The sequence below is a fragment of the Oncorhynchus tshawytscha genome, linkage group LG06 (genome assembly GCF_018296145.1).
Source record: "Oncorhynchus tshawytscha isolate Ot180627B linkage group LG06, Otsh_v2.0, whole genome shotgun sequence".
Classification (NCBI taxonomy): Eukaryota; Metazoa; Chordata; class Actinopteri; order Salmoniformes; family Salmonidae; genus Oncorhynchus; species Oncorhynchus tshawytscha.
The window spans coordinates 63,938,188-63,952,786 of NC_056434.1; the positions used below are offsets into that span (position 1 = coordinate 63,938,188).

A 14,599-nucleotide genomic window follows, 5' to 3' on the forward strand; every position below is an offset into this window, starting at 1 on the left:
ACCCAGATAGGACACCTTAGAGCAAGGAGGTCAAAACACACATCATACCAATATGGCTGCCTGGTGAGACAGCTGTACTTGAGCCCATAGTGCCTCTATTTGACCTACATTAAGGTCATCCCTCCTCTAAAAAGATATAGGATTCCACCATTCCTGTCCCTTCTAAGTAGACTATATCCATGAATGTTCATTTGCCCATCATTTACAGATGCATCCAAATGTGTTTCGGTCAAAGCTAAAATATTAATATTATTTATGTTGACCAAGTTAAAGACCTCATGTATTTTGTTAGGAAGACTACATACATTAACCTGAGCTATATGCAACCCTTTCCTTGTCGAGTGGAGATTAATAGGTCATGTATTCATTATAGTGGAGATCAATAGAGCATGTATTAATTATAGTGGAGATCAATAGAGCATGTATTAATTATAGTGGAGATCAATAGAGCATGTATTAATTATAGTGGAGATCAATAGAGCATGTATTCATTATAGTGGAGATCAATAGATCATGTATTCATTATAGTGGAGATCAATAGATCATGTATTCATTATAGTGGAGATCAATAGATCATGTAATAATTATAGTGGAGATCAATAGATCATGTATTCATTATAGTTGAAGTTGTCATGATTCACTACAACACAAACTCAGATTTCAACATTAAATTAAAATAGCCAGGGAGGTACTCTAGAGTCCCGATACAGTTGCCCGTTGATGTAAAGTTTATCCATCACCATGGAGACTCGTTGATTCAGGCAACGCTTTTCCTTCATGATGGGATACAGTTTTTTCTCCTTTCACTGATCTCAGTGGGGAAGGGATCATTCATTCCAAAATCAGTGTTTCTGAGTTCTCTGCCCCTGCTCTTCATCATTTCCTTTTACTTAAAATGGTCAAAATATGCAATAATAGCCCGTGGCCTATTTCTAGAGGCCTTACCTATTCTATGGACTCTGGAGAAAGTGACATTACGCACGACATCTGTGGGCAGTTTTATTTGAGTCGAGACAGTCTCGGGCAGTGTCCTCACAGCTTCGGCTGTTGTCATTCTCCAGTATCCCTGATTGATCGACTGTACATCAAGCAAGGTTTCTTTAAGTTGTTTGTTCTCCCTTTGCACCACCTCCGCCTTGCCATGAATAGAGTCTACAGTACCTTTTCAGCACCTCCGCCTTGCCATGAATAGAGTCTACAGTACCCTTTCAGCTCCGTGTTCTCTTTCCTTGGATCATCAATCTGACATTGGCTGAATTCTAGACTGGCACATAATGCATTGAGGTCCTCTCGTAGTATATCCAAGATATCAAGTTTGGCAAGCCTTTCATTGATGGATTTCAACAAGTCAACATCCATATCTGTAAACCTCTCCCCACGCGCGCCCTCTTGTTTGGGGAAGGTTTGATGCCATCGTTGATACCGCTTGGCCAACTTGGTTTTGGTGTGTTGACTTGGGTTTGTTGTCCTTAACAGTTCTTGAATCCTCTGAAACCAGCAACATGTTTCTTTGAGCTCTCAAGTATCTCTCGTCAATTAATCGTTCATGCTCTTCAATGGATTCTGAATCATCCAGCATGTTTGCAGACTCTACTCACTTTATAGTACTGTGTACTCACTTTATAGTACTCTACTGTGCTAAACTCACTGTTCTGTATTGTACTGTCCACATTAGGGCTGGACAGTATACCGTATTTTACTATATACCGGTATTGATGCACTGACCAGTTTGGGTTTTTAACTTTATCTTCTATAATTGTATTTAAATGTTTGGTTTGTTATTAAATGTGAGACGCCGTGTGTAAGGTCCATTTGTATAGTTTACTCCGCTACTTAAGGCATCCCTCCGCTCTCTCCATGCCGCTTTCCACAGACCTAGTCCCACAAGAGCATTTGTTGTTGCTCCACCACGAGACACTTTCGTTCAGTCTGCATGTTCAGTGCAGCACATGCAACAACGTTGATGACAAATATGTTGTTTCTACTTTGATCTTAATATCAATCCACAAGCGTTCTATAATTACAATATTAGTTTGTGTTTCTTACATCTGCAAACAGCTAGTTTGCACTTTCTTAGCAAGTTAAGCTAAATCGTGTTAGCCACTAATGCTATTCGCTAGCTAATAAAAGGACTGTCGCAAATGTCGCTATCTAATACAGCCTGATACCAATACTGGTGGGGGCTTAAATCTGCATGTTTGTGCAACAGTATCTTCTAAATCAAAGAGGAATAGCCGAAGCATCAATATTTTGCCTACATGGATATAGATGAAATGTAGCCAAAGATTATAGGGTCCCCCAGGAAACACGGAACATCACTTTGGTTCCTACCCTGTCACAATAACTCGTCCATGGCATTTTCATTCGTTGTCATGTCAAACACTGTATTCAAAGAACCCACTATTATTTATATTCTAACTTTAGAAATAGAATAAACATTCTATTTCAATGATTCCAAAAGTTCACCTAAGTGTTCGCAATTGCAACATTTGGTTAAAAATAAGGCCCAGTATTTGTTCCCCATATCATGGCAGTGTGGAAATGATCTCAAATGAGTGCAGGAAATGCAGAAATGGATGGAAATGCAGGAAATAATTTGAGGTTGAAGTTGAATTGAACAGTATAAAACAATTGGAATGGAGAAAGACCCATTGAAATAATTTAGAATATATGTGTTGCCACCCTAGGGTCACGCACTACTCATAAAGCACATACCGTCAAATACAGGCAGAAATGTGAAAAATACCATGATATGATATGTTGGTCATATCGCCCAGCCCTAATCCAAACTTGCGAAACATACGTCTAATTGCCAATACTTTTCAACATCAATGGACATCCAGTGCCAGTCAGTGGGTGAGGATGCTGGTTACAGTAAGTGGAAAGAGAGGTAGGCATGACAAGAGCTGGGAGAGGTGACATTCACTGGAGAGTGAGAGAGGGAGGGGTTGTCCAGAATCAGACTAACATTCTTGGTTTGACCACTAGACAACAAAGACAAAGAAAATGGAGATTAACATTAACCAGTGGAATGTAAGACAGTAGCAGGTGACCTAACTGTGCTATGTGACTACTAGGATTTCCCATTGTAGACAATTAATTTGCAGTAATTTCGTTACTGATTTTTTGGGGGGGTACCAATTTGGTAACGGAATTACGAGTTTTAATAATTCATAAACAAAATTGATATCAGTAAAATCACTAACTAATTGGTAGGTGTACCACTATGTGCTACTTCTGTGAACTTTCATTATCCTCTCTCCTCGTGAGGGAGAGAAACAAAATAATATATTAAAGATTTGTGGGTTTCTGGTAACGGAACTACAAGGCACAAGGCAATGTTTTTTAAACTTACACAAATAAAAAATTTCTCCAAAAATAAAATATACATTTTGATATTAGTTGGCAGGGGTCTTTAAGTCAACATTATTGTGTTTTGATGTATTTCTGATAACTTTTAAGACCTTTTCCATCTACAGTATTTATCCAGAAATCAAAGCCTTTACTTATATCACATTTTTAAGATGGGAAATTATTGAAAAATGTAACTACGCCTTCATTTTCCAAAAACATTGACTCTTAGCTTTAATTTGACACCCGATGTGAAGTTCATAGAAGCATATCATATGTTGGTGCTCATTGGTCCTTTTCGATGGAAATACCCTTATCATGAAAAACACATGTTAGTGGGATAAACAAGGGAGGGAAAGAGAGGGATTGAGAGAGAGTGAGCAAGAGAGGGAGACAGAGAGAATAAGAGAGAAAGAAAGAAAAAAGAGAGAGTGAGTATGAAAGACTAACTTTTATACTATAATAACCTCTCTTTATAGCCTTGGGCTCCACACACAGGGAGCACAAACATGTGTGGAAGGCAATTAACTAATTTCCACTGGCTGTTTTTGTTGGGTGTATGTTGTGGTAAACAATGACTAAGACCCGGACTTTGGGTCTGTATCAGTCTGAAAGAAAACAACGTAATGTGCCAGTGAAAGAAGAATAACATACCATTTCTGTTATTCTGTATCAAAGAAGAACAATTAGTGTGTATTACCAACATCTAAAAACTCATTATCCTAAAAGCGCTTACAGAAAACCCTAAATCCTATTCTCTCATAGGCCTGCACCTCTTAAAACAATCCATAATAATCCTTGGCCTCCACATGGCTCTCGCTTGGTAATACTTTCTGATGAGCCTGATAAGCCCATTTCCCCAAAGAGCTATGACGTTTCCCATATCTGCTTCCCATATCTGGCCTCACATCACAAATCTGTCTTCCATATGTCTGCCTCCTCTCCATCAGCATCTCACTGAATCTGCCTCTCCTTCACTCCCTGGCGCTCTCTCCTTTACTCCTTCCCTCTCTCTTTCACTCCCTGGCGCTCTCTCCTTTACTCCTTCCCTCTCTCCTTTACTCCTTCCCTCTCTCTTTCACTCCCCGCTGCTCTCTCCTCCTTTACTCCTTCCCGCTCTCCTTTACTCCTTCCCTCTCTCCTTTACTCCTTCCCTCTCTCCTTTACTCCTTCCCTCTCTCCTTTACTCCTTCCCTCTCTCCTTTACTCCTTCCCTCTCTCGTTCACTCCCTCGTTCAATTCCACATTGCGTGTATGTGTGTGATGAGGTGATGTGGGGAGCGGAGGACATCAAAGGACAGTTGACCCTCGGCCCCCAGGGAAAGGGAGGAGAGCTGTCTCTATCTCCACTCGCTTCCTGTGAGGAGAGCCAGAGCAGCCCAGAGAAAGACAAGTGATGATGTAGTACACCATTAGTGACATCGGTGCACATACTGAGGCCTTGTTCGTAGTTTTCAGTTAGAGATCTGGTGCTTACATTGATCCAAGATGTCATTGAAGAACGTTCTCTGTACGGCAACGTTTTTTAAATTTTAAGTATCATGTAATAATATTTACAGAATAACATTTGTCTCTACTGACTATGATGACTATCTAATGATTGTGAACAATCATTTTGTATTGGATTGCGTTTTATTATATTGAATCCATAGGGCATCCTACAGTAAGTCATAAAACACGAGCAAAACCCAATTAAAAACAGTTAAAAAAAAAAATAAAAGTTACTTAGTTACTTAGTCATGTCAAATCACTTTTGATTTAGGGTATTTAAACATTTCGGCAGCTTCAGTGCTATACATTGCCATCAGAAAGTATTCACACCCGTACTTTTTCCATATTTTGTTGTATTACAGCCTGAATTTGTAATTGATTAAATTTAGATTATTTTTTTCACTGATGGAACTTTGTTTGTCGAACATTTTTGAAATTAATACAAAATGTAAAGCTGAAATGTCTTAGGTCAATATAACTATTCAACCCATTTGTTATGGCAAGCCTAAATAAATTCAGGAATAAAAATGTGCTTAACAAATTACAGAAATTGCATGGATTCAGTGTTCAATAATAATGTTTAACATGATTTTTGAATGACTACTCCATCTCTGTACTGCACACATACAATTATACCAATCGACCAACCAACCTACCTATCGACCAACCAACCTACCAATCGAAAAGTGAAATTGAAGCACAGATTCAACCACAAAGACCCGGGAGTTTTTTCAATGCCTCACAAACGAGGGCACCTATTGGTAGATTTGTAAAAATAGAAAAAGATGCTGAATATTCCTTTGAGCCTGATGGAAGTTATTAATTTAGCTTATGTGTAACGTACCAATACACCCAGTCACTACAAAAATACAGGCGTCCTTCCTAACTCAGTTGCTGGAGAGAAAGGAAACTGCTCAGGGATTTCACCATGAGGCCAATTGGGACTTTAAAACGGCTACAGAGTTTAATGGCTGTGATATGAGAACTGATGGATCAACAACATTGTAGTTACTCCAGAATACTAACCTAAATGACAGAGTGAAAAGAAGGAAGCCTGTACATAATAAAACATATATTCCAAAACATGCACCCTGTTTGCAACAAGGCACTAAAGTAATTCTACAACAAATGTGGTAAAGAAATTAACTTTTTGTCCTGAATACAAAGCGTTATGTTTGGGGCAAATCCAACACAGCACATCACTGAGTACCACTCTTCATATTTTCAAGCATGGTGGTGGCTGCATCATGTTATGGTTATGCTTGTCATCGGCAAGGACTAGGGAATTTTTGGGGATAAAAATAAATGGAATAGAGCTATAAGCACAGGCAAAATCCTAGAGGAAAACCTAGTTCAGTCTGCTTTCCACCAGACACTGGGAGATGAATTCACCTTTCAGTACAATAACCTAAAACACAAGGACAAATCTACACTGGAGTTGCTTACCAAGATGACATTGAATGTTCCTCAGTGGACTAATTACAGTTTTGGCTTAAATCTATGGCACTTGAAACTGTACTTTCAAGTGACTTGAAAATGTATTTTTAAAGAATAATGGGCAAATATTGTACAATCCAGGTGTTGCAAAGCTCTTACAGAGTTACTCAAAAGACTCACAGATGTAATCGCCCCCAAAGGTGCCTCTACAAAGTATTGACTCAGGGGTGTGAATACTTATATAAATGACATATGTCTGTATTTCATTTTCAATACATTTGCAAACATTTCTAAAAACATGTTTTCACTTTGTTACTGTGGGATATTGTTTGTAGATGGGTGATAATGTATGTGTGTGTATATATATATATATATATATGTATATATATATATTTTTTTACCAATTAGAATTCAGGCTGTAAAACAAAGAAATGTGTAATAAGTCAAGAGTTATGGACACTTTCTGAAGGCACTACATAATTCTCATTAGAATTAATGATATTGTGATCATGAAAATAAATATGTCAAAACTTAATTCCTACAGTACAGTTCTACAATGCCAGATATAGCTAGAGAGCAAATGACACTCAGATTGATAGCTCTCCCTCCATCTCTCCAATAAAGAGAAAAAAAGCATTAATATTCTTCTACATTCTTGTCTTACCCTGAAAGTGGTTGACGAAAGCAGACGGTGAGAGAGATGTTACTCCATATTAGTTATTCCATCCATATTCCCCTTGTTGTTCATGTCGTATTATCCTAATTACGAAATAAAATCGAAGAGTTTCTTCCTTTCCAAGTTTTCATTTCATCACTAAGTTGAAAGAGGGTTGGCTCTGGCTCCAAGGCGTGGTTTCCAACAACTTCGTCCAATCGAATGTTGTAAAAGCGTGGCCATGTAAATTTAAACAAGTAATGTATCCAATATGATCGACATATTTTTCAACCAATGAACGCTATCAATTTTGTTCCAACAAAATTATTGGCCAATAAGAGAATCCTCAGGGCGGGGTTATAGAAACTGCGGAATTGACGTTATACACGTGTAGCATGATGGTTGCTAGCAGCAGCTGAGAGAAGCTACATAAAATATTATTTGTGTTATCAGGTTGTTAATTGCAATTTTGCATGTTTATTAAAAAGTCCTTCCCTAAACGTGAAATCACTCAAATTCTGGTGAGTCGTTATTTTACGCTACGTTAGCTTTAGTAGCTCCCTCTCTTGTTGCATGCTAACGTGTAACGTTATCGTTACCTCTCTAGCTCATGGGTAAAGTGAACTTACATGTATGTTTCATTGAGCATAATTTAGCTAGCTATGTTTATCTAACGACAATAGTTTTTTTTAAAGTTATCAACTATAACATGTTACGGAAAAGTATAGCTATACTTGCAATTAAGAAGACTAGCTAGCTAGCTAGCTAGCTAGCTAGCTAGTTGTGCTGCGTTTATAACGTTGTGGGAAGGTGGTAATTCCAAGTTGTGAAGCGTTAAATACCAGTTGAATGCATTCACGTGCTTTGTTTGTTTTCGGTTGAGAAACGCGGATTGTCTAATGGTCAACAAGCTGCGTCAACCATAATGAAAGTACAACTATCATGCTTGTAAATAAATGACAGTCTTCAGAAACCGTAATAATAGATGGATTTTTATTTTAAAAAATGCTGTTATTGAGATCATTCCCTTAGTAGTTGACGTCAGAGGTCAGCATGTGGGAGAAGTCAGGGCTCGGGGAATTATAGATACGTTTCCCACTAATAATTACCAGTTGGAGGGGCGTGAATGAGGATTTATCTTTCCCATTTGTATGAGGTAAATACCAACTTCCCACTTGGTTATGAACACCGCATTATTCACCAGGATAGTCGCTCTCGAGCAAGTGTCTGGGTGCATTTCCAATGTATGGCAGTGGTCACCAATCCTGTCCCTGGAGAGCTACATCCAGAGTGTGCACTGTGCTGTCTGTTTCATTCTTCACCTGGTTGTCCTGTCAGGGGAGCCATGGTGACAAAGAAGAAAACGGTGAAAGTGGAGGCTGTGGTATTGGACAAGGACAGGCGTGACAAGTTGATAGGTGAGATGATGGAATTGGTGTTAGCGACTGATTATTGTAACTGTGGTGGTGTTTTGTTTCTGCTGTGTAAAGTGATTCTCTGTATGTGTGTTTTTCAGTGTCTCTCTCTGTGGATGGAGGAGATGAGTGGATCAGACAGCTTGCCCAGACCTTGCAGGACTGTCTGGCGTTGACTGACCCAATGCAGCAGATCCAACTGGTCAAGAAGGTTTGTGTCCATTCTCCCTCTCATTACCTCAACTAACTGATAGTGTTTGGTATTTTAGATTTGGGTCACACCTAGGGCCGGGTCGATACCAATATGCTGATGCTCGTTAGTATCGTGGCAAGGAAACAAAACACAAAGCGTATTTAACTTCTTTAGGAAAACAGCCCGAATGTTGGAAACACATCATTATCCAGTCACCTTTATTAAATCAAATTGTATTTGTCACATGCTTCGTAAACAACAGGTGTAAACTTATGGGCCCTTCCTAACAATGCAGAGGAAAAAATATAAATAATTGAAAAATAATAACACAAGGAATAAATACACAACGAGTGATGATAACTTGGCTATATACACGAGGTATGTCGATGTGCATGGGTACAAGGTAATGGAGGTTGATATATTCGGAAAGTAATCAGACCCCTCGACTTTTTCCACATTTTGTTACGTTACATCCCTATTATAAAATGTATTAAATACATGTTTTTCCTCATCAATCTACACACAATAACCCATAATGATAAAGCAAAAAAGGGTTTTTATAAATGGTTGCAAATTTGTAAAAAGGTATTTCTGTTTTTTATACAAGTATTCATAGCCTTTGCTATGAGACTTGAAATTGAGCTCAGGTGCAGTCTGTTTCCATTGATCATCCTTGAGATGTTTCTACAACTTGACTGGAGTCTACCTGTGATAAATTAAATTGATTGGACATGATTTGGAAGGGCACACAGACAGAAGCCACTCCTCAGTAAAAGGCACAGGACAGCCCACACAGAGTGAGTCCATGCAACTTATTATGGCACACACCTGTCTACGTAAGGTCCAACAGTTGACAGTGCATGTCAGAGCAAAAGCCAAGCCATGAGGTCGAATTGTCCTTAGAGATCCGAGACAGGATTGTGTCAAGGCACAGATCTCGGGAAGGGTACCGAAACATTTCTGCAGCATTGAAAGAACACAGTGGCCTCCATTTTAAATGGATAAAGTTTGTAACCACCAAGACTCTTCCCATAGCTGACCGACCGGACAAACTGAGCAATCAGGGGAGAAGGGCATAATTTGATCAGGGAGGTGACCAAGAACCCAATGGTCACTCTGAGGAGATGGGAAACCTTCCAGAAGGACAACCATCTCTAGCACTCCACCAGTCAGGCCTTTATGGTAGAGTGGCCAGACATAAGCCACTCCTCAGTAAAAGGCACATGACCTCCCGCTTGGAGTTTGTCCATGAGAAACAAGATTCTTTGTCAGAGGAAGGCCCTAAATAAATTTCAAAGACTCCAGCCACCCTAGTCATAGACTGTTCTATCTGCTACCGCACGGCAAGCGGTACCGGAGCACCACGTCTAGGTCCAAAAGGCTTTTTAACAGCTTCTACCCCCAAACCATAAAACTGCTGAACAGCTAACCAAATGGCTACCTGGGCTATTTGCATTGACACCCCCCTTTTTTACGCTGCTGCTACTCGCTGTTTGTTATCAGTGCATAGTCACTTTACCCCTACCTACATGTACAAATTACCTCAAGTACCTTGACTAACCTGTACTCCCACACATTGACTCTCGTTATTATTTTATTGTTGCTCTTACATTTTACATTTTTTTTAAACTTCAGTTTATTTAGTAAATATTTTCTTAATTGCATTGTTGCTTAAGGGCTTGTAAGTAAGCATTTCACGGTAAGGTATACTATACACCTGTTGTATTCTGCGCATGTGACAAATATAATTTGATCTTTGGCCTGAATGCCAAACATCACGTCTGGAGGAAACCTGGCAACATCCCTACGGTGAAGCATGTTTTTCAGCTGCAGGGACTGGGAGACTAGTCAGGATTGAGGGAAAGATGAATGGAGCAAAGTACAGAGAGATCTTTGATGAAAACCTGCTCCAGAGCGCTCAGGACCTGAGACGGGCGAAGGTTCACCTTCCAACAGGACAACGACCCTAAGCACACAGCCAAGACAATGCAGCAGTGGCTTCGGGACAAGTCTCTGAATGTCCTTGAGTGGCCCGGACTTGAATCCGATTGAACATCTCTAGAGAGACCTGAAAAAAGCTGTGCAGTATCACTCCCCATCCAACCTGACAGAGCTTGAGAGGATCTGCAGAGAAGAATACAGGTGTGCCAAGCTTGTAGTGTCATATCCAATAAGACTCAAGGCGGTAATCGCTGTCAAAGGTGCTTCAACAAAGTACTGAGTGAAGTGTCATAAGCCACCTCCGTTTTAGAGAATTTGGTAGTATGTCCAACCGTCCTCACAACCGCAGACCATGTGTATTGCATCGTGTGGGCGAGCGCCTTGCTGATGTCAATGTTGTGAACAGAGTTCCCGATGGTGGGGTTATGGTGTGGGTAGGCATAAGCTACAGACAACAAATACAATTGCATTTTATTGATGGCAATTTGAATGCACAGACGTACAGTGACGAGATCCTGAGGCCCATTGTCATGCCATTCATCCGCCGCCATCACCATGTTTCAGCATGATAATGCACAGCCCCATGTCGCAAGGATCTGTACACAGTTCCTGGAGGCTGAAAATGTCCCAGTTCTTCCATGGCCGGCGTACTCACCAGACATGTCACCCATTAGGAACGTTTGGGATGTTCTGGATCGACATGTATGACAGCATGTTCCAGTTCCCGCCAATATCCAGGAACTTTGCACAGCCATTGAAGAGGAATGTGATAACATTCCACAGGCCACAATCAACAGCCTGATCAATTCTATGAGAAGGAGATGTCATGCTGCATGAGGCAAATGGTGTTCACACCAGATACTGACTGGTTTTCTGATCCACGCCCCTACTTTGTTTTTTTTTAAAGGTATGTGACCAACAGATGCATATCTACATTACCAGTCATGTGAAATCCATCGATTAGGGCCTGATGACTGATCTCCTTGTATGAACTGTAATTCAATAAAATCTTTGAAATGGTTTTTATATATATTTTTATTCTGTATATTTAGCAGTCTTATGGCTTGGGGGTAGACTCTGTTCAGGATCCTTTTTGTTCCAGACTTGGTGTAGTGCTATGACTTAAGTGGATGGAGTCTGACAATTTTTAGGCCCTTTCTCTGACACCGCCTAGTATAGAGTTCTTGGATGGCAGGCTGTCTCATAGTCGTCGGTGATCAGGCCAACCACTCAGCAAACCTAATGATGGTGTTGGAGTTGTGCACTGCCACGCAGTCGTGGGTGAACAGGTGGGGACTAAGCATGCACCCTTGTGTTGAGTGTCAGTGTGGCAGGTGTGTTGTGGCCTACCCTCACCATCTGAGGGCTTCCCGTCAGGATGTCCAGGATCCAGTTGCATTGGGAGGTGTTTAGTCTCAAGGTCCTGAGTTTAGCAATGAACTTGGAGGGCACTATGGTGTTGAACACTGAGCTATAGTCGATGAACAGCATTCTCACATAGGTGTTGCTCTTGTCCAGGTGGGAGAGGGCAGTGTGGAGTGGAATAGAGATTGCGTCGTCTGTGGATCTGTTGGGGCAGTATTTATTTATTTTCCAAGCTATAGCGCATAATATTTTACACGCAGCTGCTTTTTAAAGGACCAAATAGTTTGGTCTGCTTTGTTTTCATTTTTGCCATGAAGAAAATATTTTAATAGTAGTATCGTCACAGGCCTAGTCACACCTCTGGTAGTCTGTGGGTTGAGTTGACATAAACAGGCAGAGATGTGAGAACTGGTCAACAGGTCAACTCGACCTGCACTGCAACAGAGAAGACGCCAATATTGAGATGAGACTGTCAACCACAAGTCCTACATGACACAGACCATTAGGCCTAGAATACTGTCATCCAATTAACTCCTGCACATGTGTTTTCATCTCTGCATGTTTGTCGACCCCTTCCCGGTTCTCCTGGCTGGTCTAGTCATGTCAGTGTGTCTCTCTCCAGGCAGGATCTCAGTTGGAGCTGCTGAGTGAGGAGGAAACTTCCCGTGGGCCTCTCCTCCAGGCCTGTCTGCACACCATGGCCCTCATCTACACCTCCCTGCTGGCTAAGAACCCCCTCCGTAGGGCCAGCGCCAGGTACACCTCCTCTCCTCAGCACATCTTCCTCTCCCTCAGTCTCTGGAGAGCTACAGGGTGTGCACTCTTTTGTTCCAGCCCAGCACAACCACAACCGATTCAACTGCTGATCAACACCTTAATGAGTTGAACAGGTGTGTTAGTGCTGGGTTGGAAGTGGGACAAAAGCCCACATATCCAGGACCAACTATTGTGAACACGGATCTACTTTTATTTTTATAGAAGACTAGCAAACAAGGTATAGAATCGCTACAGTAACGTAAACACGGAATCTACTTGTTCTCTCTCGGCAGTGCCCTGAGCTCTGTACCGGACTGGCTGCAGGAGCAGACTGTCATCTGTCTGTCCGCGTGCCTGTCGGACAGTCTGTCCACTGTGGGCTCAGACCACAGCTCATACTCGCACCTAATAGACTCTATCACAGCTTGTCTAGATGCCTTCCCTCTCGGTACGTATGGAATCCCCTCGTTTACTCTGTCTCTTGTGTTTGGTATAATTTGAATAAGATATGCGTTTTAATGCTCTATTGCCTTTCAGGTGAGAGGTGTATACACAGGCTGCTAGCAGAGGGTGAGTGCTTTGTGGATCAGTTTTAGGTTTATATCAAGCCTGCTCAGGACGGTGAGCTCAAACACAGAAACGTAGTTGATGTCTTTGGATAATATGCCTCTCCTGTTCTCCCCAGTGTTACCGTTCCTCCATAAGGCCTTGAGTGAATACCTCCAACTCAACAGGTAAGAGCGGCTGTGCTGCTAAATCCCACAGGACGGCAGACCTGCCTTCCAGACCGGTACGAAAACACCTGGTTCAACTAATAAAGGACTTAATTCGTTGATTAGTTAAATTAGCTGTGTTAGTGCTGGGCTTACACCAAAACCTTCACCCCCCCCACACACACACGTAGCGCATGCCCTCTGACTGACTGATGTGTGCTTGTCGCCCCCTGCTGTCTCCTCAGTGGTCTAGCAGGTCGCCATGTGGTCCAGGCCCAGCTCATGCACTCGTGTCTGGCTGCGGTGAAGGCCTCCATGCTGGTGGTGCAGAGGTCCCAGGAGCTCATCAGCGCCGCCCTACAGGCAGTTCATCCTCACTGCACCCTGCAGCTCACCCTCAGTGGCCTACTGGACTGCTACACACACATCCTCACAGATGGTGAGGACCGTGTTACACTAGGGGTTTATTCACAAGGAACCAAACGGAAGCCAACAGAACGAAACAAGGAGGGACCTACCTGAATTTTTACAATAAACTCGTTTTCGTTGCAAAACGTTGTCAGTTTGGAGTAAACTGTTTCTGTTGAAAAACGTTTTGCAACTGTTTGCTGTGGCTTGGTCTGAATGAATACAGCCCTCGTTACTCAACATCAGCTCAAAGTCTGGGCACTGAGCATCCGACTCATTCCATATCTCATTATCTCCCCTCTCTCTCTCTCTCTCGTCTGTCCTGTCCCCCCCCCCCACCAGAGAACTTCCTGCAGGCGGTGCAGAGCACGGCTGGCATGGCAGTGGTCCTGCTGACCCGGTCTGTCATGGGGAGTGGAGATAGAGTGGCTGCAGTGGTGAGTGACCCCTACACCCAAAACACTCACAAGTACCCTGAATTAATTATTTTGGGTTGTTCATTTATACTAGTAATGGCCATGATGTAGAATGATGGAACTTTTTGTCTGTCTATTTCTGTATGTTTTTTCCGTCCATCTGCCTGTCCAGGTGGCAGGTCTCCTGCAAGGTTCAGAGCAGAGTGGTGAGTGCGCCCCCGTGTGGCTGACACAGAGCTGTGCGGGGCTGTATGACAGTGGCCGTCCCGCGGGTGTGTCCCTCTACCTCTGTCATGGGGCCCTGGCTATGCTAAACTGGAGAGGGGCAACCCAGGGGCCACAGAGGGAACAGCTGCTGCTGCTGGTTCCTCACACACTGCTGGCGCTGGACACCAGGTTAGACACATGCACGCAGACACGCCGCACAGACACACACGTATGCAAACGTACTCACACTT

At 42.1% G+C, this 14,599-nt stretch overlaps 2 protein-coding genes across 5 annotated transcripts in view; one reads left to right on the forward strand and one right to left on the reverse strand.

The window, feature by feature from the left end:
- Nucleotides 1-7,101, reverse strand: part of plekhh2 (pleckstrin homology domain containing, family H (with MyTH4 domain) member 2) — a 63,883-nt gene extending 56,782 nt beyond the window's left edge. For all 3 annotated transcript variants that reach the window (XM_024424540.2, XM_024424539.2, XM_024424538.2), the window contains exon 1: nucleotides 6,944-7,101. The gene's annotated coding sequence lies outside the window, so the exon portion shown is untranslated. The remainder of the gene's footprint in view (nucleotides 1-6,943) is intronic.
- A 200-nt stretch (nucleotides 7,102-7,301) lies between these two features.
- Nucleotides 7,302-14,599, forward strand: part of thada (THADA armadillo repeat containing) — a 109,376-nt gene continuing 102,078 nt past the window's right edge. Inside the window, exons 1-10 of one of the 2 annotated variants that reach the window (XM_024424541.2) lie at nucleotides 7,302-7,455; nucleotides 8,273-8,352; nucleotides 8,451-8,560; nucleotides 12,471-12,604; nucleotides 12,898-13,052; nucleotides 13,142-13,174; nucleotides 13,290-13,338; nucleotides 13,563-13,756; nucleotides 14,068-14,162; nucleotides 14,314-14,537. In XM_024424541.2, the coding sequence (XP_024280309.1) occupies nucleotides 8,280-8,352; nucleotides 8,451-8,560; nucleotides 12,471-12,604; nucleotides 12,898-13,052; nucleotides 13,142-13,174; nucleotides 13,290-13,338; nucleotides 13,563-13,756; nucleotides 14,068-14,162; nucleotides 14,314-14,537 (1,067 nt within the window). In that variant the 5' untranslated portion in view covers nucleotides 7,302-7,455; nucleotides 8,273-8,279. Of the gene's footprint in view, nucleotides 7,456-7,496; nucleotides 7,549-8,272; nucleotides 8,353-8,450; nucleotides 8,561-12,470; nucleotides 12,605-12,897; nucleotides 13,053-13,141; nucleotides 13,175-13,289; nucleotides 13,339-13,562; nucleotides 13,757-14,067; nucleotides 14,163-14,313; nucleotides 14,538-14,599 lie in introns of those variants that run through there. The other variant, XM_042323498.1, reaches the window with a different exon arrangement.